The sequence below is a fragment of the Argopecten irradians genome, chromosome 7 (assembly GCF_041381155.1).
Source record: "Argopecten irradians isolate NY chromosome 7, Ai_NY, whole genome shotgun sequence".
Lineage (NCBI taxonomy): Eukaryota > Metazoa > Mollusca > Bivalvia > Pectinida > Pectinidae > Argopecten > Argopecten irradians.
Genome location: NC_091140.1, coordinates 6092129 through 6118344, shown reverse-complemented (window position 1 = coordinate 6118344; position 26216 = coordinate 6092129). Strand labels below are relative to the sequence as shown.

At 33.6% G+C, this 26216-nt stretch overlaps 1 protein-coding gene across 1 annotated transcript; it reads left to right on the top strand.

Moving 5' to 3' along the window:
• Positions 1–369: 369 nt before the first annotated feature.
• Positions 370–25562, top strand: LOC138326823 (uncharacterized). The gene is made up of 11 exons (XM_069272825.1): positions 370–731; positions 10218–10410; positions 11024–11127; positions 11546–11677; positions 12635–12811; positions 13328–13443; positions 13917–14034; positions 19934–20236; positions 20544–20588; positions 21031–21057; positions 24415–25562. The coding sequence occupies exons 1-11, from the start codon at positions 659–661 to the stop codon at positions 24561–24563; spliced, it is 1437 nt and encodes a 478-aa protein (XP_069128926.1). The 5' UTR covers positions 370–658; the 3' UTR covers positions 24564–25562.
• Positions 25563–26216: the final 654 nt, after the last annotated feature.

Genomic DNA, 26216 nt, shown 5'->3' with positions numbered 1-26216 from the left:
CTGCCTATAGCATTAGGTAGGGTAACCACAAAGCTATGATCTGGTGATGCTAACAGCTATCGATGTGAGTGATACAGTACCACATACAGCGTAACCAACACCGACCCACAGCCCGGCACTAATCGTTCCACCTAATTAAAGGAAACATGAAAACGTTTTTAAAATTCAAATTCACCTTTAACTATATTCTGTATACATTAATCCGCTCCTCTGAACAGAGCTTTGGAGCGTTAAACAAAACCAATAAAAGATTATGATATTAATCACAGGGAGAAACTCATTTCACAATTAGAAAAGGTGAGAGTTTAAATGGCCAGCGCGTGATGTGTATTGGCCGGTGTGTTTAGCATGTAGGTAGGGACGGGTCTATCCAGACATATTGCCAAGTCTTTAAACTATAGGCATACAGCCAGCTTCTCTCAGCCAATCGGCAGCAGTGCGCGCTCATGAACCTTGGGGTTACCTGTCGCACACCTTAGTCTTATGTGGTATTATGTAGTCTCTATAGTGATACGTCACCTGCGCTCAGTGCTATTTTTAGTATCACTCAGAGAACGTGATCCTTCATTACGGCATATACAAAAAATGACTAAAGAAGAGACGTGACAGTCGGATTCTGAGAAATTTTGATTTTAAAATTTAGGTGCCATTCGTCATAATGATTAATATGTGGTCGAGGATTTCAATCTCCAGCTTCATTTTATGGATTCTTTCATCGAAACACTATGTTGGTAAGTATGACTTTATTATTAAATTTAATAAGCATATTAAAAATATTTGTTTGAAATACACAGGGTATTTACCATGCCATTAATTACGCAGCCAATGCAGTTTGGAATATTGCACATAATGACAGAAGGATCACACGGTATTAGACCATCTGATCACACATAACCAATCTAATGTCACTTTTAGCCTCTTCACATGGTAATTAAGTCAGCTATAATACCTTTTTTCTCCCACAGGTAACATAGGAATCCTGAGTTTTAATGACAGAATTATTCTGTGTAGTTATTTAAACTTCTAAAGATGAATGGCTGATTGCGTTGAGCTGCTATCCTCTTTCCTTCGTTTTACACTTGCCAATAAAGTTTAAATTGTGAAGGGGTAATATTCATGCTATCTCGGTATTCTTCACCTTTTAGTTACAGCAGCTAGTTAATAACATCACCAATGCCTTCCAAATATCGTTGTGGTATTAGATGAGCTTTTCCAGTGATAAGTAATATTAACCGGTCTTCATCTTTTACGTATCTTTTTAGTGAGATTGATATTTCGCGAAATATAAGTGTTCAGTTGGTCATGTGATCGCTAATTACTAATCAGTCGCTAAATCTTTTTATGTCATATAAAACAAAACCATCCTCTCACCTAAGACTCGCCAATCACCCTATCCTCCCCAACCCACTCATCCCGTCCCACCCTCAGTCACCCCATCTCCTCTCCAACCCAGTCATCCCGTCCCACCCTCAGTCACTCCATCTCCTCTCCAACCTAGTCATCCCGTCCCACCTTCAGTCACCCCATCTCCTCCCCCACCCAGTCATCCCGTCCCACCCCCAGTCACCCTCATCTCCTCCCCTACCCCAGTCATCCTTTCCCACCCCATTCAAGTCACCTCTTCTCCTCACCCCAGTCACCCCTTCTCCTCCCCCACGCCAGTCACCCCGTCCCACCCCTCAAGCAACCAAGTCATCCCAATTCAACCCCATCTCCAGTTACCCCGTCCCACCCCTCAAGCATCCCAGTTATCCCCATTTCACCCCATCCCCAGTCACCCTATCCCACTCCCGACTAGAAGACTACAAGATGATTCAATGTCTCCCTTATCTGTAAGATGTGTTTTCATTATCATCTCGTTAATGCCAGCTCATAATTGCTGAAAGGTCTTTATATCATATGTATTATATGTACACTGTAGTATCCAGTGAATGTATAGTATATCATTCTTCAACGTCCAGCCAACCAGCCATTTATAAGTTTGGATGATTTCAATAGAACCTGCAGAATATTACCATTGAAAGTGGTCACCTGAGATTTAGTTTAGTTATATATATCTACAGCGAGGTAAAGCAAGATTCAAAATCATCTTAGATAGCAACGTATATCAGTAATACGTGAATTACTTTATACTGTGACATGACGTGTAATTTTAGTACGAATGTAATCATAAAAATTGACGCCTTTGCTTAATGTATAAAGAGTTATTTAGCTTTTTGATAAAAGGGGGGTATGTTATGACAAATATGTTTGTTTACTGGGAGGAGAGAAACCTATCATAATTGCCTAATGCTGTACCTTAATGCATATGTATCGATAAATATAAGTTCTACCTTCGTTTCCAAATGCATTACTCTAAATCAATTTGATGTACATTGCATTAATCAAACCAGCAATCGTGAAAGAAATTTTATCTAACAAAGGATAATAGACTCTATCAGGATACTTAAATATATGTGTAATAGAAAATCTCAAAGCACAATGCATATTTTAAATGAAAAAGCTATGTACGTATTTGCTGTATTAGAAATATTAATTAGAAAAAATATCGCTAACACTTTCAGAAGTGGACAAAACTACATCTATGCGTATTTCGACACCTTTCTTAAAATTGCGTCAATCTAGGATGCCATACTTTATTAATAAATACAAAATCCTTATTTGTGATTGTACATGTTTCTTAAAAGGTGATAAACAACTTTGTATATTGAGCCGATGTGCACAATGCGAGTCCCTAGTTTATAGACACAGTCCATGTCCATTCCAGCCATAAACAGCCATAGCCCCTAGTCTATAGACACTGTCCATGTCCATGCTCGCCATAAAAAAAATCCTAGCCCCTAGACTATAGACACTGTCCATGTCCATGCTTGCCATAAACAGACATAGTCCCTAGTCTATAAGACACTGTCCATGTCCATGCTCGCCATGACAACCCTAGCCCCTAGTCTATAAGACACTGTCCATGTCCATGCTCGCCATAAACAACCCTAGTCCCTAGTCTATAAGACACTGTCCATGTCCATGCTCGCCATAACAACCCTAGCACTTAGTCTGTAAGACAATGTCCATGTCCATGCTCGCCATAAACAACCCTAGCCCCTAGTCTAAAGGCAGTGCCAATGAACACTGACCCGAACTGAATAGAACTGTCCATATCCCTGCACCTTAACACGACATTAAAAGCCTTATGCCTCGTCTAAGGACACTGTCCATGTGCACTGACCCGACAACGACAACATTAGCCCCTAGTCTAATGACGCTGTCCATGTGCTCTGATCGGAGATGGACAACCCTGGCCCCTTGTCTGTGGACGGAGTCCGTGTAGATTCAGTCCCTAAGAAAGGTCACTGGTCAATGGTCAGTACACCACTGACCATTAGTCTGACGAGGTAGAGCCAGATTAGTCCAGTCTAAGCTCAATCAGTATGTTATAATGTTTACACAAATTAATAGAATTTCCATATTAATCTTATCAACATAAGCAGGCTGTTGAATTCGGTAAGCAGTAACAACATTTTAAATGTGATATTACTATTGTACAAAGACTATATAGTAGATTTAATCCGTTCTCAGAGAAAATATCCCTCACAAGACTTTAAACACATGACCACAAAATTGATCTTTCCTATAAATTATTGCATTGACATTTCAGTTCGATTGATTATTTATTTTGTGTGCCTCTTACCTCGTAATTTTATATAGCAAACATGTTAATCTTCGTATTCTATTTACAAATAAAAATGATACTACCAAGTCGTCTTGCACTACCATGACAGCTATACAATTATTTTATTATTCTTTTATATTAACCTCTATTTTATGTACCACACATATATGCATAATCCATAATAAACATGTCCATAATGTCATACTTGTGTTTATCCATATCTTCTTTTCACTTTTGCGCATTAAATTCTGGTGAGAAAATTAAAATGCATTGGTGAGCAACCCCGACAAAGTTGAAGGCGTGTGTGGACCACGGTGTAAGTGTGATGTTAGACGTGGTGTATTATTAGCGGGTGTGTGTGTTCGCCCTGCTGTATATAGATGTACATGTTTGTACATGTGTGAATTACCTAATGACGACATATTACCTACAAAGACTTAGTCAGCTATCTACACTATTCCTTTGTTATCATCGGAGTCTGTATCGGTATCACATCTAAAAAAAAACAACAACAGAAAAAAAAATGTTTTATAAATCTTAAATTACGGCCATTTCAACACCATTTATATCCCCTACAACGTACCGTTATCTAACCAGAATCGCTGCCCCTTGGTAATATGACTATTTCCTATGTATATTCTTGTCACGCGAGGGTTTGTTGTGTAAGTTAGAACACAAGCGTGCATACTGAGCAATACAACTAGCATTTCTCTTAATTGGTAAATCGAAATTCAACGCAATTTACGCTCGCATGGGGAAATGAGACAATGCAAATATAAATTGTATTTAGCTTAAATGAAACATAATAAGACCATATTTGTACATCATGCTAAACAGAGTATATCATCGGAAATACATCACCATATCGCCGACGCATTTCCTAGTATTAGCATCTACGAACAATATAGGACAGCACACATATTCATTATATTGTGTGCTTGGAATATAACAATGAATTTATTGATTCCATATATTACCTAGAATATATCTTAACAATTGTCTCTTAGAGTCGGTGTAATTATATAGTTTGATATGGTATTGTGACACACCATTAATTACCACTGGGTCCTGTAGTTTAATGTCCAAGGATTAGCACATCTTTGTCTGTTCCCAGTATTTTCATTATCACCAGTTAGGCTTCGTGCTCCATGAGCGATTAAAGCCACAACCTAGGGAACAAAAACCAGACAATGGATTTGAGAAGATACATATGAATTTCATGAGGTATCACAGTCCATATTATAAAGAGTTGAGTATCAGATCGGTTATAGGTACATGTAATTATGTATACAATGTACTGTTGTTCCATTCTATACCATTCGCAATAGGCGTTCACAGATATTAATCTGTATGTTAAATCCTTGATTGGAATCCTTTCTAAAAAGTGATATTATTATCTTTATTTCCTCCAAAATTGAAGATTATATAAAGCATGACATTTAACATGAAAACAAGAAACAAACAAAGCAAATAGAAATTTACAAAATATGTACAAGCTCAAGTCTAATAATTAGTAATTAGTTGAGATTATTCAAAGCAATAAAGATCGCATGCTTTCAGGAGTCTATACAAAACATATACATTTCCTAATCTGTTCATGTAAACTTCCATTTTAATTTGGGGTTAGTGAATATTAAAGACAAGTCCGCCTATCATACAACACCGCTATTACTTTTCATCAATGTTTACATATACCATATTTATCATTGTGTAACATCATATTTTAATGTTTATGCGATTGGGTGACACATTAGAGAAAACTAGGTAGTTTTAGAATCCTAAATAAGTTACTAATTTCATTCTTGTTTAAGTTATTTTCAACAGTCTAGTTATGATTTCGTATTTATGTCAATGGATTACTGACGCATCGAAGTCGAAAGCAGCAAAAAACATCATTTTATGTCAATAAAATTGCTCAAATTTATTAAAATGAAATATAATTCCATGACGTAAAACAATACACATACCAAACTATTGTTCTTAAAACGGTAACCTTGACTGATCCATCAGTTGTCACTAGGATCTCTGTCGATGTTACACAAAAACATTATAGAATAATATGAACATTATAAAAGCTTCGAGAAGGATAAACTCGTACGATTAAAAAGTAATTAAAGTTTGACGACAAGTTGGAGACCTTTCTAGATGTTTAAGATCACCTCCCATAAATCGTAAATATATCAAAGAGTAATCGTATATACCACCATCGACCATGATTTTATTTGGGTATCGTATATTATTAAAACAGTATAACAGCGCATACAACATAGATATATAGGTATGCTTTTGTAAGAGGAAAATAACGAAGAAAGTTGCTATAATGACGACAAGGCTTTCATGTTTCTCCCAATTAGTATCTCACCTTACTGTTGTGATTCAGAAGCTAACTGAAGTAGTTTGGTTTGTAAATAGTTTGGTATGCCTAATCTATTCATAACGACAGAATAAAGAAATATCTAAGCCATACCACTCGTGTACACAACGTCTAGATACATAGTTGATGCTAACTTATCCAAATATTGTCCAATATGACGACAAATAATTGAATTTGAGATACCTGTACTTGAAGACAAAAGAGTCGGCTACTATCCAGTTTTAATCTTTGGTCAGGGGCAGATTCGTTTGTACTAGCTATTATGTAGTTAAGTCTGAATGAACGAAGATTTATATTTAACTGGTAAGACTTTCAATGTCCTATGTATAATCCTTTGAGCTAATGTATAATGTTGATATTCTATTTACAAAGGTGTTATACAAAAAAAGAATGGCATCTGGAGAGTTTCATTGTAATTAATTCACAACTCCATAACACATCATATTTGAAAAAGAAAAGTTGATAAGAAACACTTTAATCTGTGATACAGATACAAGTAAGTACAGATACGATATGCACCCAGGTACAGATAACAGTATATGTTAAAAAGTAAAATAAAACCAATATAGTAGACCTATTGGGTAAAATTAGTAAACGTGATAGTAGAGTGATATATGAACTATTGTGCTATTTGTCAGTCATAAATGAACTGAAAACTATTTCAAAACATATTTTCTTGGCACGAATAAAATTCTAATTTAATTACGTTAACACAAATGTATGCATTCACAATCAAGAATGCAATAAAAGACCTATACAATCTAGGTAAACGCTTAGTAATTAACCAGTACTTGAAAATATACAAAATGCACCGAAAATAGCCCTGAACGTTTATGTCAACCAGGATATAAACAGAGATCCGATGAAGTCAGGGCCATATAAAATGTAATACGGTAGTGCGGTAACCAACATGCCGTTGTAAACTCATTATAACATGTTTGTACTGGCGTGTCCTTATCCCATTAAATTATATATTGTCCCCATTAGAATTTACCACATGAGTAAATGTATTCTTAGTCAATCATAGATATACGGGGAAATCACAGGCTCAAACTCATTACCGTAACATTAAGTTATAAATTCACTTTTATCGAGCAGTATCCATGTTCACTTAAATCACCACGGTTGAGTGAATTGATTGTACGGTGCCTGTGGCTCTGACAGGCTGTGACCGTAGCTGTGATATAAAGTAGGCTGATCGAGATTGTGAGCTGTATCTTATATTTATAGATTTGACCTGCCTTTACTATATCACTTTCACTAGCAACAATGAAATACCACGATAACATCCAAATGCTGAATTTCTATACTATTGTAAAGAAACTGAAATGACACTGCAGTTTTTATAGACATAAAACAATAGTGAATTGTGATTTTGTTGTCATAACAGAATATTGTTTTAATATTTCGACCTTATTAAACCTTATTCTAAAGAGGTTTTTATCCATTTGTAAATTCATCAGCTAAAATTATATGAATCATAACTGGATGATTGTTTTTCTCGGTAATCTGTTGAAAAATCATAAGGTAAATTATGCTGTACAAACATTAGCAACAACGCAGAATTTATGCGACTGAAGTATTTCTTACTTTATGCTTTGTGTATGTTTAATTGGAAACATTTTTGTAGAAGCAACTTTATAATTACTAAATATCGGTGCAAATATATGAAATTGTAGAGCGCAATTTGGTTTCTAGTTTCGACTGTGAGTACCCATTTCACTGCACTATAGACATAAATATCATAATTTATGTTAATTCTGTCCAAATAAGCTTTTATTTGACATTATTAATTGAAATCTGTATATTGTAAGTATTGTAATCTCAAAATGTTGATGACTTTTGATGGTAAATAACATTTTAATGTGATGTTTGCTTGGTTTGTGAGTATGGAATTCACGGCTTATTAACTTAAACTTTAGTTTTACTATGTAGCTACGTATTGTCATTTTTGTGTGTGAGGTTTATAATAGTGTCTTGATTTTACACCGGAAGTCCGGTATGCGGTTTAACGGAGTATATTATCACATCATTTTTTCGCATAAGACATATCTTATTACCGGATGTTTATATAAATTACTCGAACTTTATTTAGATGGCGCCAGACGATACACCCAGATAAACTGAATGGTGGTCTTCTTAAACCTGACATTCATTCTTTTATGCACCTTCACTTGTTCACTTAATCCAGTGGTCATATCCTATGAACGTCTAAACACGCATTACCTTCTCGTGAATGCCGTATTATAAACGTCAGATCTAGCTCAGAGTTATTGAGACTACGTCAGGCTCTTTTGTATAGTGTTTGAAAGAGGAATTATAATCTGTGCGTTGTTTATTTTCTATATATTACGATTAGCCTTAAACTAATCCGGGGTACATGAAACATGCAGGCGTAAACAAAATACATATTGTCTGATTAGTGTTAATTTACAATCATGTCAATTTATATTACAAATGTGTGTTGTGTTTACATTAATCACTATCAACATGTGTCATGGAGAATTAAGTAAACATAACCGATGTTTTGGTATTAATTAATAAAGGAAATCTTAGCATCACAGTCTTAAAATTAACAACTCATAAACAGTAACCATGTATTTCATGAAATAGTGAGCTTTGCTATATGCTTATTTTGTCCACTTCTCACTATTTTTTGGGAAAATATATTGAAAGCTGTATATTGTATGCACGTATGATTTGTACATCTATGACCAAAGGAGTTTAAATGAGTCAGCGCAATCACATTTGGGGGTTTTTGACGATGGACATGTGATTTGATCCCAAAAGTACTCTTTTATGTAATTGATTAATAGACTCTAACATGGGACTGTCAGGTGGACAGGGATATCTCAACCCGAGTGAAAGATTTTCGCTAATCAACCGGCAGCTTGCCGAGGGTTGATGGTCAAAATCTTTCACGAAGGTAGAGATATCCCTGTCCACCTGACAGGTCAACGTTTGATTCTTTTTCTTCCATATGTCGCTGTGCGTAAAAATGGTCGCCGCATTTACTTATGACGTCACTATCTAACGCGGTTGAGCTGTCTTTTCCCTACCCCGGTTAAAGACATAATTATCTTTTCCCTAGCAAAAGCGACAGAACCATGTCAAGTATGGGAGAGAAATGAAACCATATTGGGTGTCTCCTTTTTGTCATGCTATTAACTCCGGATATATAAGTCCATATGAATATAGTAAACTCCTTATCATTTGTAATTCAAAGGGAGAATAAAATATTGATCGGTGGTTTATTAATTTGACCTACTTCATACATACATGTTGCAACATCTAACCTTAGAGGTTTAGACATATTTATTATGCTCTGTTATTAGGTCTATTTAGATGCAAAGCATACATGTATCACGCAAACATCTGTTATCATTACTGTGATTGGTCACATTGGTTTTTGGTGGGTTTTTTTCATGAAACCTTATTTTGACGTTTTGATAATACGACGCTTTTTTGTGGTCATGATCCAGTATGTGTCTGTTATATACTTAATATATTTTTTTGTAAGTGTTTTAAAGAATTTAAAGTCCTTAAGTACATAAATGCATCAAACATATGGATATGTTGTAATGACTACATATTGTAGAAATGTTTTGGGATTTTTAAAAAACAAATACCACATTTTGGACATGTTTCTTTCAATTTGTTCCATGGATAACTTAATAAAAGTCTGTAGGTATATGTATCATTCCATTCATTTGAAGACTAGAAGTAATTTGTATTGAGGTATTTTTAATGGAAATTCATTTACACGGCTAACATCTAAGTCGCACGTATTTCCTCTCCACATGTCCTTGATATATATATTGATGAGATGCCTGAGAATGACCAAGTATCTATGAATATAGTCGACGGTGTGACAGGACCAGTTGTCGACGAGTTCATATCACACAAATTATATATTTAACAAAAAAATGACTATATATAATTTCACTGCATCCGTCAAAACAGGTGACGCTTGAATAACGTATAACTGTCTAACTTTACTTCACCCAGCCAGAAGTAGGGTTAGACAGTTATTCGTTATTCGAATAACGAATAACGAATAACTGTCCAACTTTACCTTGCTTATATTATATTTATATATATATCCACACAATCGAAGTAATCTGCTTCAAATAAATTATTTACATGTTATATCATTTGTTGTTTACTTAACAGAGGGCACCTGCACACAACCGACTTCGGAATGGTCGGGGAACTGGTACGACAGTCAATTTGACGGTACGTTCGCTATGACGTGGTCGGGGAGCGCTATATCAGTAACCGGATGGTCAGTGACAGCCTACTCATCAGTGGTCAGCAGCTGGACATGTGTGTTAGAGGACACAAGCAACAAATACATCTTATTCAAGTAAAAATGAATTTCAATTTTTCAACAAATTTTATTGCAATTAGATGCAAAAGGATTTGGCATCACGCAAAGTCTATATTAGCATCTCCAAACAAATCCGGTATGGTGCAATTATCAACAAAATATATTAACTTTTAACATTATAACTTTAATGAATATTATTAGTGTGTCTCTCAAACCTATCACCCTAGAAAAAATCTTTTAAAAATCTTATAGTTTCATATATGTTTTCTGATATACCTTGCAATAAATATGTATTATTTTCTCCATCATAAGTAAGGCTGAATCAATCCAATTAATACGAGAAAGACTATATATATAACGCTACTCACGTAACACTGAATCAATTAACATTTTGAACAAATATTATTCAAGAAAAACCTTACTGGCAATTGTTGAAACATATTCAACATATTTCTTTACAATTTCTTAATATCGTCAATTCATTAAAAAGCTACATTTGAATTTCCGCCTGCAACATTTGATTCTAATGAAGTCATCACAGTTGTATACCCATTATATTGTATACATTGGCTGTCAACGCTACTGTATAGATTTGGTGCCTAATTGATATATCAGTAGAAATAATTCATTATCATTAATTATTTTGTAGGGGTGACCAGACTGTGAATTTGTTTGGACAGCCGCAAAACGCATACATATGTATGGCATGGACCTCAGTCAGCACATATTCGGCTATATATTACTTACGTGCAAGTAAGGCGCGAGAAAGAAAACAAATCATATCTTCTATATAAGAAGAATACTCTTTCATCCAATCTATAGCAAAAAATATATATAATGAAGACCAAACTTGTGCTTGAAACCAGAATGATGATACCGATGTTCGGCGTTACAATTAATATTAATGAATGATATCTGATACACTTTCAACAATCCATCGAATATTTTAACTCTACTCGGTGCCTGTATTTCACATCGAGTAGTTATACATGTAGGTTCTTAGTTTTGAATTTTTGAAGACATTTCAATACCAATATTAAACTACATCTAGTCATTTTTCTTGAAATCTAAATTGTTAAAGGAATAAGAATTACATCTTTAAACGACACTCTCCTGTGTCGAAATATCACCTGCCGGTTTGGGTATCATAACAATCTTTTTCAATTTGCAGATCAAGAGAGCAACGCGGGGAATTTTCGTGTTTTTATAGAGGATTCTGCCATAACGATGGGAGCAATTAGCAAATACTGCCAGCCGACTAGTGGTCCTTCTACAGCGGAGTACCACGCCTTAGTCAAGCAAAGTTAGTATAAAATATGCAATAATCAATTACCCTATATTTCTAATTGATTACAAGACATTAATGATCAATCTTTCTCGAATAAAATAAAATGCAAAAAGCCGTCCAAATAAATGTCATTTATTGATCACTTTGTATAAATAGTACATTTAGGTCTAGTCGTCATTGCACATCTTTATTATTCTCATATACATGGTTTGTATTTGATATATGCCTCTTATTCTATTATTTAAATCACTTTCATCAAAGACGACAAAATTAATACAAATAATTTACTATGTTTAGTTAAATTGTGGCTTCCACCTAACTTTGAAAGATTTGATACATCACATTGAAACTTTGAACAATGGTAAGTTATGAGGTAACAACGACTAGGGTTTATTGTTTAGGCCAAAGATAAAGTACGGTCGTCATTGTTGTTGAAAATTGATTGTTATTACTATCTAATCATAGCATGATAACCGGAGAAAATGTAGATTTATTTTCTTACAACGAATACAACATTAGATGTATCTCAAAGTGTGATTGAATTTTGGATAAAGTTGCCAGCTACAAAGTCCACCATTACTAAATAGATAGATAAATGTTTTAAGAAGAGCTAAGTTGATTTTAATGATGCATCTCACATAGGTTAAACATAGAAATATAATGATGAGTCCAGGCATATTAGGCCAAAATCTATGATACTTTTATTATTTATAACAACAATCATTGCAAGCACTCTAGTGTCATTATTCATTAATTTCCATCAAACTATAAATAGTTTAAAGAACCGAAGTCTCTTGGATATGTTTATTGGAGGTCTATCATTGCCAGGGCAATGTCAAGGCAATTTGGAGAAATAATCACTTCAGCAATATTTAATGCTTGTAGAAAGAGTTTTGTTTCTTCACTCCAAATTTTTAGATACATTGTCCCTTCCTTTTCTTTTTTCACTTATTGTTACTTTTATCCGGCCAGGTTCAATCAGCAGTGTGGGGCAGTATTTCCCGACTCTCCTACTAGGAACATATGCCTACTCAGCCAATGATGGCTCTAGTACTTTGTGCGGTACCGGAAGTGTATGGGATAACTGCGCAGACAGAACAATGACCGTCTTCAACTACACTCAGTGTGCCACTGTTATGGCTTACTCAAGTAAGAACAACAAGAAAATAATATATACAAAAACATATAGCAAAAATACATATGTTAACAAGCTCGATAGAAGATATAATTGTCCACGTGCTAATGGTAAAGTGATAACGTCTTCCATGATTTATTTAGGATGGCAGGATATATCATTCAAGTTTGCCGTTTGTAAGATCGCTTCTAATTGGCTGAAACAACGGCACGAAGAAAAGAGTTCCTCAATGAGTTTGTGAAAGTACATATGGTAGATTGTAACATAAAGATTAAATGGTATAAAATGCTTTGATGTTATGGAGATAACACAAAAATCTAGCTAACTGAGTGATTTAACATAAGAATGTGAGTGTACTCTCGGATCTTAGTGTTATATCTCCTAAACGTTAATCTATTCATTCTAACGCTAAAATACATGTTGATTACAGGACAAGGTCTTAAATTAAGGTTCAAACGACGTAATTTTAGTTTTTTAAATGTTATTTAAGTAAAACATGTGATAGTACTATATACTTTCTCACTCGACAGGTGGCGGTACGCTATATAATGTATACTCCGTAACGAGCGGATCATATACCTACGTCACATTAGTCAACGCAGATGCTACGACTGACCAATCAGCTACTTACAGATTCACATGTCTGGTAGGTGTATGATACTCTGATGTTTAATTCGTTGGATCGTGTATATATACACGCTTCACAATAAATACACGTAGCAATGTCTTTACATTTACATGAATGAATGAATGAATATCTTTAATTCATGCTTACATGCTTTAATCTTAATTACGAAACATCATCCTTTAATTTCATATAATAAAGCCTTACATATCATCCCTGCAAAAACCGGATACACGGAATACTAATTACAAGAGTATTAATACACCACTCACTTTTCACCTAGCCTCAGAGATTAGATCTCCGAAACATACGTGAAAAGTTCCGGGGTCTCCTGTCCAATCAGGTGGATTTCCTCCGGGAACTTCGGTTTTCTCCCGTTCTAAGATTCTCCCGGTACCAAAAGTGTGTTGTTTACGTAATTTACTTATTTCACAATCGATTTCTCATAAACATAGATTATAATCATTATTATTATCATTTCAATTGTGTTACAGATAGCCGAGGCGTCTGGATCAAACGTCCAGTTAAGTATTGACCATGGTAGCTGTAGTACGTCTGGTAATCCTTCTACTGTCCCCACCGGTGGTATGACGGCGACACTGACGCCCTATGGTAAGTAGTACCCGTGTCATCTTTTGGCAAATATCTATATATACTACATACCTGCAATGATTATCAAATTAATTAACTTCGTTACTCTAATAAATTCTCATTCTATTGGTAAAATTATCATTTTATTTGAATACTTTTGTTTTGTATAAACTTTGCTTTCAATTTTTCTGAAAAGAATTATAAATATCTATTATTTTGGTTGTAACATAGGAGTTTTCTGTCTAATGTATCGTGATTAACACATGGATTTATTACTAATTACTACTTTTCTCATTCCATATTTTTCCTCACTTGGATCAACAGTGACATGTCGTAAGTATTTGTTTAATAATTGAAAACTAATGGTTTAGAATCAAAGATATGTTATATAGCTAGCATCAGTCATACTAGTGTAGAATTACATCTTTTCCTAAAGTAGAATTACCTAGTATATGTTCTTAAAGTATATAGAGATGCATAGAAGTAAAAGAAGTGAGTTGTCTTGCTTCCATAAAAATCTATCATTTTATCTGAATTGTACAATGTTTAATACCTGCATTTGACTTTTTATCGAATTAATAACGAAATGCTTATTAGAATTTTCTGTCTTTGATGACATTTCGGAGTAAAGGTGACCTTAAGGTTACAAGAAATATAAATATTAAGTTCAATCCACCAGATTAAGGTCGATGTGCATGAATAACCAATACTCGCGCCTACCTGACAGCTGCTGTCATTTTCCTGGATTCTTTATATCATGAACTATCCATTGAGAATGGTAATCTCCAATTCCAATGAAAGTTTCTAGTTGTCTGTCTGTAACAATGCTCGCTTACTCTGTCAATGAAAATTGGGTAAACGTTATGGTAAAGAAAAGGCTTGGACATAAGATGATTGAATTTCTTACTATTCCACAGCATTCACAACGACTGGTGCACCGACTACATGTAGGAAACATTTCTTGCTTTGTTTGAGTTTGATGCATGTTCTTCTTTCTCAGTATCACTGTTCTCCAAACTGACATTATTCCTTTTATTGAAGTTGATAATCCTCACTATTTCACATAATATACATGTCTGACCTTTGTGCATGTTTGTATCAAACTTTCACCAAATCAAAGTTGATCTATCAAACTATAAAGCACTCTTTGCTTTGATTCACAATATCACCGATAGATACATATTACTGGTAATTTACATATCAACAATACGTTTCGAACTGATGAGAGCTGATCGAAACTTGAGCTCATCACAGGTATTCCATATAGAAGTGAAACGTATTGAGTGTACTAAGTGCATTCCATCTTTGCATATTAAAATTATCTGGCTGTGTTGGTACGTCTTGATTGTGACCTAATTATATTGTAAGGAAAACCTACGTCATTTCTCTGACACAATGATTTTCCCCGACAAATTGACGTTGTGCCCGTCAACGCATGACGTCTCATGCAATACCCACCCGCAACCAGATAATATGCAAAGACGGTATACTTTTTCGTTCATATTTTTTCAATGAATAATTCGGCTACCATAAATGCTTCTCCAACTGCAAAGCATAATGCCTGAAATGATCTTTACGAAACTCAAATGTTACATTTTTAATCAGATATCCATCCAATTTGTATTCAAGACAAGAAAATATTACATTTCGATCTATTTATTTGCATTGTTGGGGGTTATTGTTGTCGTATCTTTGTTAGGTTTTGTTCCTCGATGCTTCAGGGGTTATTTTCAGTAATATAATACCCACTTTTGGGCTACCTATTTGTAAAAGTAAGGGCAGTTTAGAAGAGAAAACAATAAAAGTAAGGGCAGTTTAGAAGAGAAAACAATTGACCAATCCCAGTCCTGCAGAGACTGACTTTGAACGTTACAGAGAGAGGGACATCCAATTTTAAAGCCACGCAGTCAACGACAGTGTACCGTTCTTCGATGCTTTTGTTGTACATTAACAAATTAAATACTGAACTGCCCCCAGTTTTACCATAAAACATTCCAGGGGTGGATATCTCATAAGTGATAGTAACCCATGGAGCATCGAGGATGCAATTTACCTATCTATTGTTATTCGTATTTCTAACCACTTTTCTGACAGTTATGTGCCGAGAAGGATGTTATATTTCTACAACCGGTCTATATATTTCTATTGTTTGTTGAATTTCTCATTCATTAGTACTAATTCCCTAATTTCCATATACAAACACAATTATTAATATTACAATCCTTAATGATATTTTTGTATCAATTTTTTATCACCAATATATGTTTTAATATGTCTTATTCTACAATTTCCTCCATTCATATATATCTCACAAAGCACACTACCCTCTACCCCTACGTTTTAATTACAGCAAGATTAAACTACGAAATTCCTTTATTATGAAATTATCAGAATTATCAAAATTTAGATATAAGACGTATACAATTTTTCTCTGAACCAGACTCAGTTTGTTAATATTTAACATAAATCTGTACTGTTTATTCTTTCTTGTATATATATTTATGGTTTTTGTTTAATACATTGTGTAACACTGTTATCTGACAGTCTTTCTATCTCGCTTTTCGAGTCTCAACTTAATGACATGAATCGTTCGTGTGGATGCATTTATATAATTGTATTCGTGCCTACGATTGTTTATGATAGTCACTGATTTTTAACAATTTAAGCAGATGATACCATTATGGTTTTTTCCATACTTCTATTCCAGCACTCGATTTCGTCACCTTTCTTATGTACATTAGTGGTGTTATTGTGGTGTATCTATGTTCATTTCTGTTTTATATGTATATGAACTTTCATTATGTACTATAACTATGAGATGAAATAATTCAATGCTGTAATGCTACAATGTTATTAGTTCTTTCTGGTTGTAATAATAATAAGGTTCACTGATAACACCACTTTATGTTCAAACATGTGTACATAATAATACAAAAAATATATTATATCGAATGTTTGATCAATTAAATCAGTGTGTATCTCATCTGTTCAAGCATTTATGTGTCGTTTTGACAATGCCTTCATAATATCATTTATTAATTACTTTATTCCGAGGAGGTTTGTTTTGTTGAGGGTTTTGCGTATTGAAAGGTGTACAAATGCACAGATATTGGAACTTTTGTACCTCCTGAACCATTGCTTCTTTCGGTTATCACTATCATATATTGTTCATTATTATATTATTATTATAATATCCATACGTTTACGATAATAATATATTGTTTCTTGTACAAGTCATTTTTGCGTTAATTTATCATTATAATCTATTGTTTCTTTTAAGTCATTATTGCGTTAGGTTATCATTATTATCTATTATTGGAAGTAATTATGACGTTAGTTTATCATAATAATCTATTATTCTACAGCTGTCACGACGACCGCCGGGACCACGGGTAACTGTTTGTTATTAGATGTGTGGGGGACTAGGTTCCCCGTCTCTCCAGTAATCCTGGCCTGACCTTGACCTTCCTTTAAATCAATCCATTTCCAGATATATATCCGATTTAACATTTAATCGTGGAGGGTTTATCATTAGACATTGTTTCACCTGAAGTTTTATTTAGAAAAATCATAAAATTGGAAAAGATCTGTTTTTGGATACGTACAGATATCTGAGTAACATAAATAAGTTAGACTGATTATTTATCTCTCTCGTAATATATAATCTGTGAATGCCATAAAAATTAAGCATAAAATTTTAAGCCATAAAAAGTAGAAATTGATTGAAGACGTAGTTTTAGTGACGTAGACCCATAGTACAGTAATGTCTGTCGATTTGTGAATACAATAAAGCAATAATTCAGACTATCGATTGAGTAAAAATAAACGACTCTGGTTTGTTAGAACTTCTCCTTTGGCATATAGCCAAGTAGTGATATGATAGCAATGGAAGCGTAAAGCTGTCGAAGTTTATGCTTACTTTCGTTTGGCAGTTTGGCAGGTTTTTTACTTATAATTTATTTTGATGAACTAGCAAAATATAGATTTTATATTTAGTGATTAGTAACATATACTTTGCTTAATGAAATAATTTCAGTTTATATTTTTTTCAGCTTTTTATTTCCCTTAGTCTAACATTATTCTAGAGCGCAAATTATAGAATTGATATTTGTAAAAGATAATGCTTAACTAAACCTGTTTACTTATGTTTTGACAACTCAAGCTTAATATAAACTTAAAGTAAACCAGAATTGGTTTTAGTTTTCTACTCGGATTTGCAAAATATTTGTCATTTTTACAGCAGTAGCAAGTGCAACAACAGCCACAACTACTACTACAAGTGCCGGCGGTAATTGTTCCGGAAATGTGTTCGCTTTAGTCTGCAAAAACACTGTATAATGTGATCGTGACGAAAACGTTGCAGCACAAACGAATTTCCTACTTTTGCTTCATTTATCGTTTGCTTAAAATATATTGCCTTATATTGTTATTTGTCTTTCTAGATTTGAATACATTTGTAGCTATTAACATTTTTGAATTTCTTCTCTATTTGCTTATAGAATTTTTAAACAAGTAACAATTTATGCTTACCTCTATACACCTTATATTTCTCTAAATTTTTAATTCTTTCCAGAACTGCCTGTTTTTATGTTTGTCCAATATCAGTTGATTTTCACCATTTTATGGTGACGGGTTCTCATGTTGTAGAAAATTATGATTAAAATATCAAACTACAGCTTAGTTCATTCGACCGAGAAGATTTACAACATAATCAGCTAGAGTGTTGTTGTTCTGATGATAATTCGGTGCGATTCCCTTGGTATTTCGACATTAACATCCTAGTTGATACTCACAACGAGACTCGAAATTGGGTATAATTTTACCTGAATTACGACTCTCCGGTGTATACCTCTATTTTTACATAAGAAATGTTGACGGTTATTTTGTTTCTTTCAGGAACTACATATATCGCACTATCACGCTTACCTGTTATTTTCGTGTCAGTATTTTTGTCTCTTGGAACATTCTTTCAATATCAGTCAGGCAACTATGGTGTAGTTTTTTTTTACATTACACAAAGCAAGACCGACTACTTCTTGCATGACAACAAAGGTTGTACTGGTTAAAAGTAAGGTATAAAAGTAGGACTTTTTTCAACCTTTCTTTCACTGGTCTATACCTTGATCCTGGATCCTTACCAATGTTTATCCATGCTGATGAATATCTTCATATTTAGTTCACTTATCTTTCATCAAAATATTTTTTGCGTTGTACATGTTTTGCTTATTTTTATATTTGTTAGAGTTTCCACCAATCGTCTTTTGTATATACCGGATATTTTCTCTTTTATTCACATATCATTTTCCAAATGATACCCATGCTTTTCACCTGTCCTATCCGTCCTATTGATCCTTATGACTGCTTGCCCCCCAAATATTGTATATATACATCATCTTCACATAATTGATCGTAATAAATTGAGACAGATATGCTTGTGATCATTGAACAGGGATAATACAATAATGTGATATTTAAGCATTGCTAATGAAGCTGGTGTCTGCCATTCAATAAGTATGGAATCCAAAAGACAATTAAAATAGATACCAATAGTGGGAATGAATGAGAAGAATTTATTTTCATACTTCATTTGTAAGGGTGTTTCATTTTGAATCTATGCCGTTATATACATGTATGTTATGATTCCATTTTAAAGTTGTAACACTTGTTATACAAAACCATGAAGCCTTACAATAATGTACAAACACAATTTACATTATAAAATAGGTAGTACAAAGTTTGCCACTTCACGGTCTGCATGTTGAATATACATTAATGAATAATAATATAGATTTACAACTCATTATTGAATTACTGTTTTATAATTCTAATATATTAGCATTCATTAATTTAATACATAATGCTTTATTTTTATTTTCGATTCCTTTATCAGTTGCAGGAATCAAATTATTGAAATGCTAACAAGATTTATGTAGTTTAATTGGTAACCAACAGCTCGGATCTTGGAGAATGTCAGTCCCGTGTCTATCTTGGTATTTTGTCTGGCCTTATGGACATTCAGTTCTGTCTATTTATTTAGCAGCCTCAGACACAGCCACAGCCTCCACAGAGACTAGCAGTGGTAATGTAGGACTGTATGCCGGCGCCGCTATCGGTGGGCTGCTATTTATCCTCATCATCATTGGTGTCATCATAATCATCCTGAAACTCAAGAAGAAGAAAAATGTTGTACAAGACGAAGAAAAGAAACAGATTCCTCCTCAAGGTAACACTGTGCTTTCTTATTGACGACAGTGTTTTATCAAAAAAATAGGTTTAATCATAGCAAGCCATTAAATAGATACTTAAGTGCCAGATAGAACATATTGCATTTTACCCTTTTTCGTTTGTACCTAAATCCATCACCTTTTCTTTATTGTTTTAGTTTTGTTTTCTTAATCACCACGGCGGTTTTTCTAATTCCATCTTTTCAATCATTAATCAGCTATCTATCATTTGCGTGCCTTATGTTTGTACTGTATTTTCTATTTTCATTGCATTTTACAACTTCATTAATCATTATGTCTATCTAGTTCGTGTATTTCGAAAAGACATTTTCGATATTCGGAGGTTCCCAGGTAAGAACACAGAAAATGCATGCATCACGTGATCAGCAGTGAATGGATCGTCACTCATTGTTGTTTTTAATTTAATATTTTGTAAAATAACTTTAATTGCATGCTGCGCCAACAAAATAAATTGTAATCCTAATATCATGATAAATCAAATTTAATTATTGGATATTACATGTTTTGTAACGCGTTTATTTCATGTACTATAAGTACCGGATTATAACCTGCTATATACTAATGCATGATGAAAATATATGACATCATTATGTAACCAAATAATGGCATTATATGCAACATATTTTGTAATAGTTCATGACAAAGAAGCACTAGTGTCTTTTTATGTGTGTGTTTTGTTTATTTTGTTCTGATATAAAATTAGCATAGCTTACACAACGGATATAAATCCACACAAACTTCGGAGAAACATGTCGTACACTCTATTTTTCAGGAAAATATTTACCGCCAATTAACGGAGGTAATTTATACAAGTAGAAAGTGTATAACAACATTTCTTCCAATGCCTACTCGTCCAATCTTTTATTGCATGCATAGTTAGCTGTTTTAACGGTGAAAGTGACCTGTCTGTGTATAGTTTGAATATAACCAACAGTAGTATCAGCTTAATGGTGACCAATAAATACTCGTTTAATGCTAAAATAAATATGGCAATATCTGGTATTGCTGAAACCATTCCATAAAGTTATCATGAACATTCAATAGACTAATTAGAAGAAGAAAAAGAAAAAAATAACCAGTCAGTATTTTATTCATTATTTTGTTATTTGCTTTTTTGTATTTTTCATGTCCATTAGAAATAAATTGTTTGTGTGCATGGCTATGATAGATAAATCAATAGCATGAAATTGTAGAAGTCCTATTTGTGTTATACTTTGCACCTAAGAATTTAAAAGCCTGACGCATGGAATGTTAGAGAGCATATTTACAAAATCACTTATATTGACATAGTAGGGTCATAATAATGATAGATGTTAAATATATATGTGATATTTGCATGCGTTCATACTCAGATAATATGCCCAGATGAAATTATTAATAAATCTAATATATTTTAACAAACTAATAACATATTTTGTATCGGTTACTTTATTTTTGTACTACTAGTGACATTAATATCTTTATATACCCGTGGTATTTGACTATATTCTTTAAATTACTCATTTTAGTCAGATAACTCTTACAACTAAAATTGTCGCATGTTTCGAAAGAAATTTTTCATGTTTGCAGTTTTAATCCGTTTAATATATCCCATTTATTGTATCATACTTGCCTGCCTCATGTGCCAAATAAAAGCAAAGCTATAATTCGAAACTAGAATTAGAACTAGAAAAATTTAAGTGCATTACTTTTATTTCATTTTTACATGAATCACATTATATTTATATGTGCGTAAGAAATATTTCTTATTTTAGATTAATAATTCTTGACAACTAGACGTGAAACATGATTGTAATATGAAAACGTCAACATTTCACTTCAATTAATTCATAATATGCAAAATAGATGTTCCATCATTCAGTTGAGGAGTTGTATGATTCAATATGTAAAAACAGTTCTTATATAATGAAACAGTTCCTATGATAATTTGCCCAATCATTGTAATGTTTTAATTTGCCTTTTATTTCATACCCGTGGGATATGTGCTTGTAAGTATGGTTCACAATACAAAATCTTCCAATGACCATGTGTCTGCGTTGTCCCTATTCCCCGATGTTGCTAAGCCCGACCAAAATATCCATTCCAATTACCCGTGATATTGATTCTTTTTGTCTGCCTGATATTACTTTTGCTTTACTAGTTGGATACAAAGGAGCCTTTTATCAAATTATTTTATTCTATTAACAATCCTTTGTTAAAACCAAAAGAATTGAAGGTTAACAATCAATATGTACAATACACAACATAGTGAAATATATCTATATGGTACAATATGTGAATGTCGCAATGTGACATTCTAACTTCTACCCACTAAAGTTTACACATCTCCAATTAACGTCACAGAAAATAGTCAAATACTTGATTTAATAACATAGGGGACGGTCGTTAATTATTGGGTATAGTAATGATGTGGCTGACGGTACCGTGCTGTATTTACCTATCGTCTTAGACTTACCATAACAAGTACCTGTCAAGTAGAGGAGGCAGGGGTGCTTAAGTTTTAGTGACGTGTTATAATGTACAGTAGTAATGCTGGCATGAGGCAACGAAAGAGAGCCGATAATTGCTGTTTCTTACTGCTACTCAATGTAGTGACGATGAATCCATTTTTCGCTCCCGACCCATTTTTCCATTTTTAGACAAAACTCTACATTTTAGGTTATAGTCAGTTACCAGAGTGTTATATAGATAAAAGGCAGGTAGATATGTTGTTGACATTTTAACAACAATGCAATCTTCAGTTAATATAGTCTATAGTGTGTTTCACATTCATTTCAAGGACATTTCATTACACAGTTTTAAACGACCAAGGTTGGCATATGCGTAAGTAGTTGTAGTAGTTGAGATTTTGACAAACCTTTACAAATTCATTTTTATTTGATTAGACTATTAATACATATATTCATTTTTGTGATTGTGTTTATTTTTTCATGTTTCATATCCAGGGTATGAAATCTACGGTTTCATTTGCGAATTCTTCCAAATCGTTGACTATACCCTTTTTCTCTGCCAGTCATTTTGAATCCAGATTTTGTACTTGCTGATCTGATCCAAGTTTTGCTTTATAAGCGTGATCATTTATTTTTGATGTCTCTTCTTTAGTCGTTGTTCTTTATTGATGGTACACCTATTGGCATTTACTGTCAAAATATTGTACCAAATACCTCTATCTAATTTGGAAATTTTCAAACATCGATACACGGTGATAAGCTCGATTGTTAGCGTTAAAATATGACCATTGATTTCTTAATGGTTTCGAAAACAAACATACATGATAAGGATAGCAGTGCTTAGGTAGATATCGGTATGACAATGACTGTTATATACACAATGATACACAATACATCTCACCTATATCATGCCCATACTGGCGTTGCCTGGTGTGATTTCGGCGCCGTCGTTGTTAGTACATATCGTTATACATTGCAACCGTTTTACTTGTTAGTTTATCCTTCAGATATATATAATACATGATTGATGTCTTTTTGTTAATTTATGGATCCTTGCATAAATGTGAAAAATGACAAATGCACGAAATATATTCGACTGAAATATTAAACCTTTTGATTTTTTAATACTATTATCATTTTTCTTAATTGAAATTACAGCTCAATGAATTAGGAAAATAATAACAAAAAATTATAAAGAAATAATTGATCAACCCAAATCATATGTTTTATCGTTATAATTTTAGTTTTTAGTTTTTGATATTGTTAATGTGCCAATATCATCCCTTTTTAAGAATAAGATTCACTAACATCCTTGGTTTGTCACATTTACCTGCTGTCATAATGTATCAATCCATCCCTGTTTAACACAGTATGAACTATTCCTTCCCGATTTACTGTGTTTCATTTGTACTTTGTATCATATCTAGTTATGGTTGATATGTGTATTTTAATTCCTGTTTCAAGAATCGTATGAATTATTTCTCAACAGTTACATGTACATCGATAATTGTCAAACATCTAGATCAGTCATTACAGTTTTACTTTAAAATACTGATATATATGTTGTGGTGATTTATAATGCTGACAATTGTTTTCAAAACTCTTCTTTTTCAATTTTTACGTGGATTATGCTGACGATCTAGGAATGGGTTTGTATATTGTGACAACGTTACTTCGTGTTTATAACTGTCTTATTTGTGTTACAGAATGTGTTGTAGAGACCATGTCCCCGAGAGATGCCCTAGAGATCGGTACACCGGATGTGGACAACCGATTAACTCCCTTACCTAACCACCCGGCTGCGCCGCCGCCGTCAGACAAACATCCACTTCCGCCTATCACAAACAATGGCTGATCGGGTTATCTAAACAAAAAAACAAGCATCTGTGATATCTTCTTTCATTAATCACGTAACCTACATTGAAGATCGGACAGACGTCCTATTCCTGTATCGGTATTTCGTTAATCATATAATATGTTACTCGTGTGTTTCATGAGTGAATTTTATAAAATACTGTATTATATACATCTTTTAAGTCTTTCTATATTGCTTTGGTCATACAAAGCACTAGTTTTAGGTTGAATGAAAAGTGTATAAATGATGTGAAAGATTATGTAGCTCGACGTTTGAGTTAATTCAAAGATACATTCCAATACCTCCATGTACATCAGTCGAGGTTTTGTGGTCAAACGACGCATTGAGAAGACGAATATCAGTGAACACAAAACCAAATGTTGAATTATACATTCAACGTGAAGCGTTCGTCTGCATTAAATTTGGAATTATCAACTTTATTTATTACAAAGCATTTTCCTCGCTACTAACAATGGTTTCGACGTTCGTGACGTTTTAGGTACCCACGTAGAAGGGATTCTACCTGTTCAATGGGAGATTAAACATCATAGGTGGTCCATTTCACCAATCCTAGAGTTGTTATGAACCATTTGCCATATTACTGACAGTAATTCTAGTTATAGATGTGTTGTTGTTCACGGCGTGTTGTGTGGTCTATATCTACGTACACCCACCATGTGTCGGACATGTTATAAACATGATATCTATTTCCCTGTGATCATTCCGCCATATTGCATAGTTTTGTATGTGATTGTTATAGCAATGAACAAGATGGAGGTATAAATAAATTATTTTTATCAGAAATGGGGTGGAGGTTTCCACTAATACGCTTGACTGTATCTAAAAGCTTAACTACTTTCCAACTTCATCATATACCTCATGTTTCTATCTCATTACGTTCCAATGTAACGTCATGTTTATATTGCTATTCTTCCGCCTGTGATAAAATGTCCTTTATTGAAAATACCATGTCTGTTTTAATAAACTTTGTTTGTTGTATTTATCTTTTTTGTATATTGACATAATATCACACAATAAGTACGAGAAGTTTTGCGTCAGATTAATGTAATTACACTAGGGTTAAACGATATCGCGAGTCAAATATGAATTTAAACTAGGGTGATATGAATCCGGTGTCAAGTACATAATTACACTATGGTTAAATTAATTTAATGTCAATTAAATACCAAGGCCACATGCTTAAATTGTGTACCCTAAATCCCCGGAGAAAGTCCAGAACACCAAGTCAGCATGGATTTTAACACTTCATTTATCTTACTTAGTTGTCTGTTTAAATATGACTTCAAATGGTTGAGTCTATAAAGGTTAACCAGACATATTTTGTATTATTATTCTTATTGTTGGAAAGACATCACTTTCATACATAGAGGAAATACAAGTGTCTACTGGTGTGGCGACATATATCCACAAACCCAGCATCTCTAGGCCCCTTGCTGACTACAACAATAAAAAATAACAAAAAAATATAATACATCCATTCTGAATGAGTATGATATCGATATACAGTCTAGACAGGTTTAGCAGCTATTTTATTCTATATCAGGATCAAAAGAATGTAAGCTTCCAAGATTGTAATCCAGGAAAGTCAGTCAAATTGAATAAAAGAACTTATCTGATATGATTTAATAACGT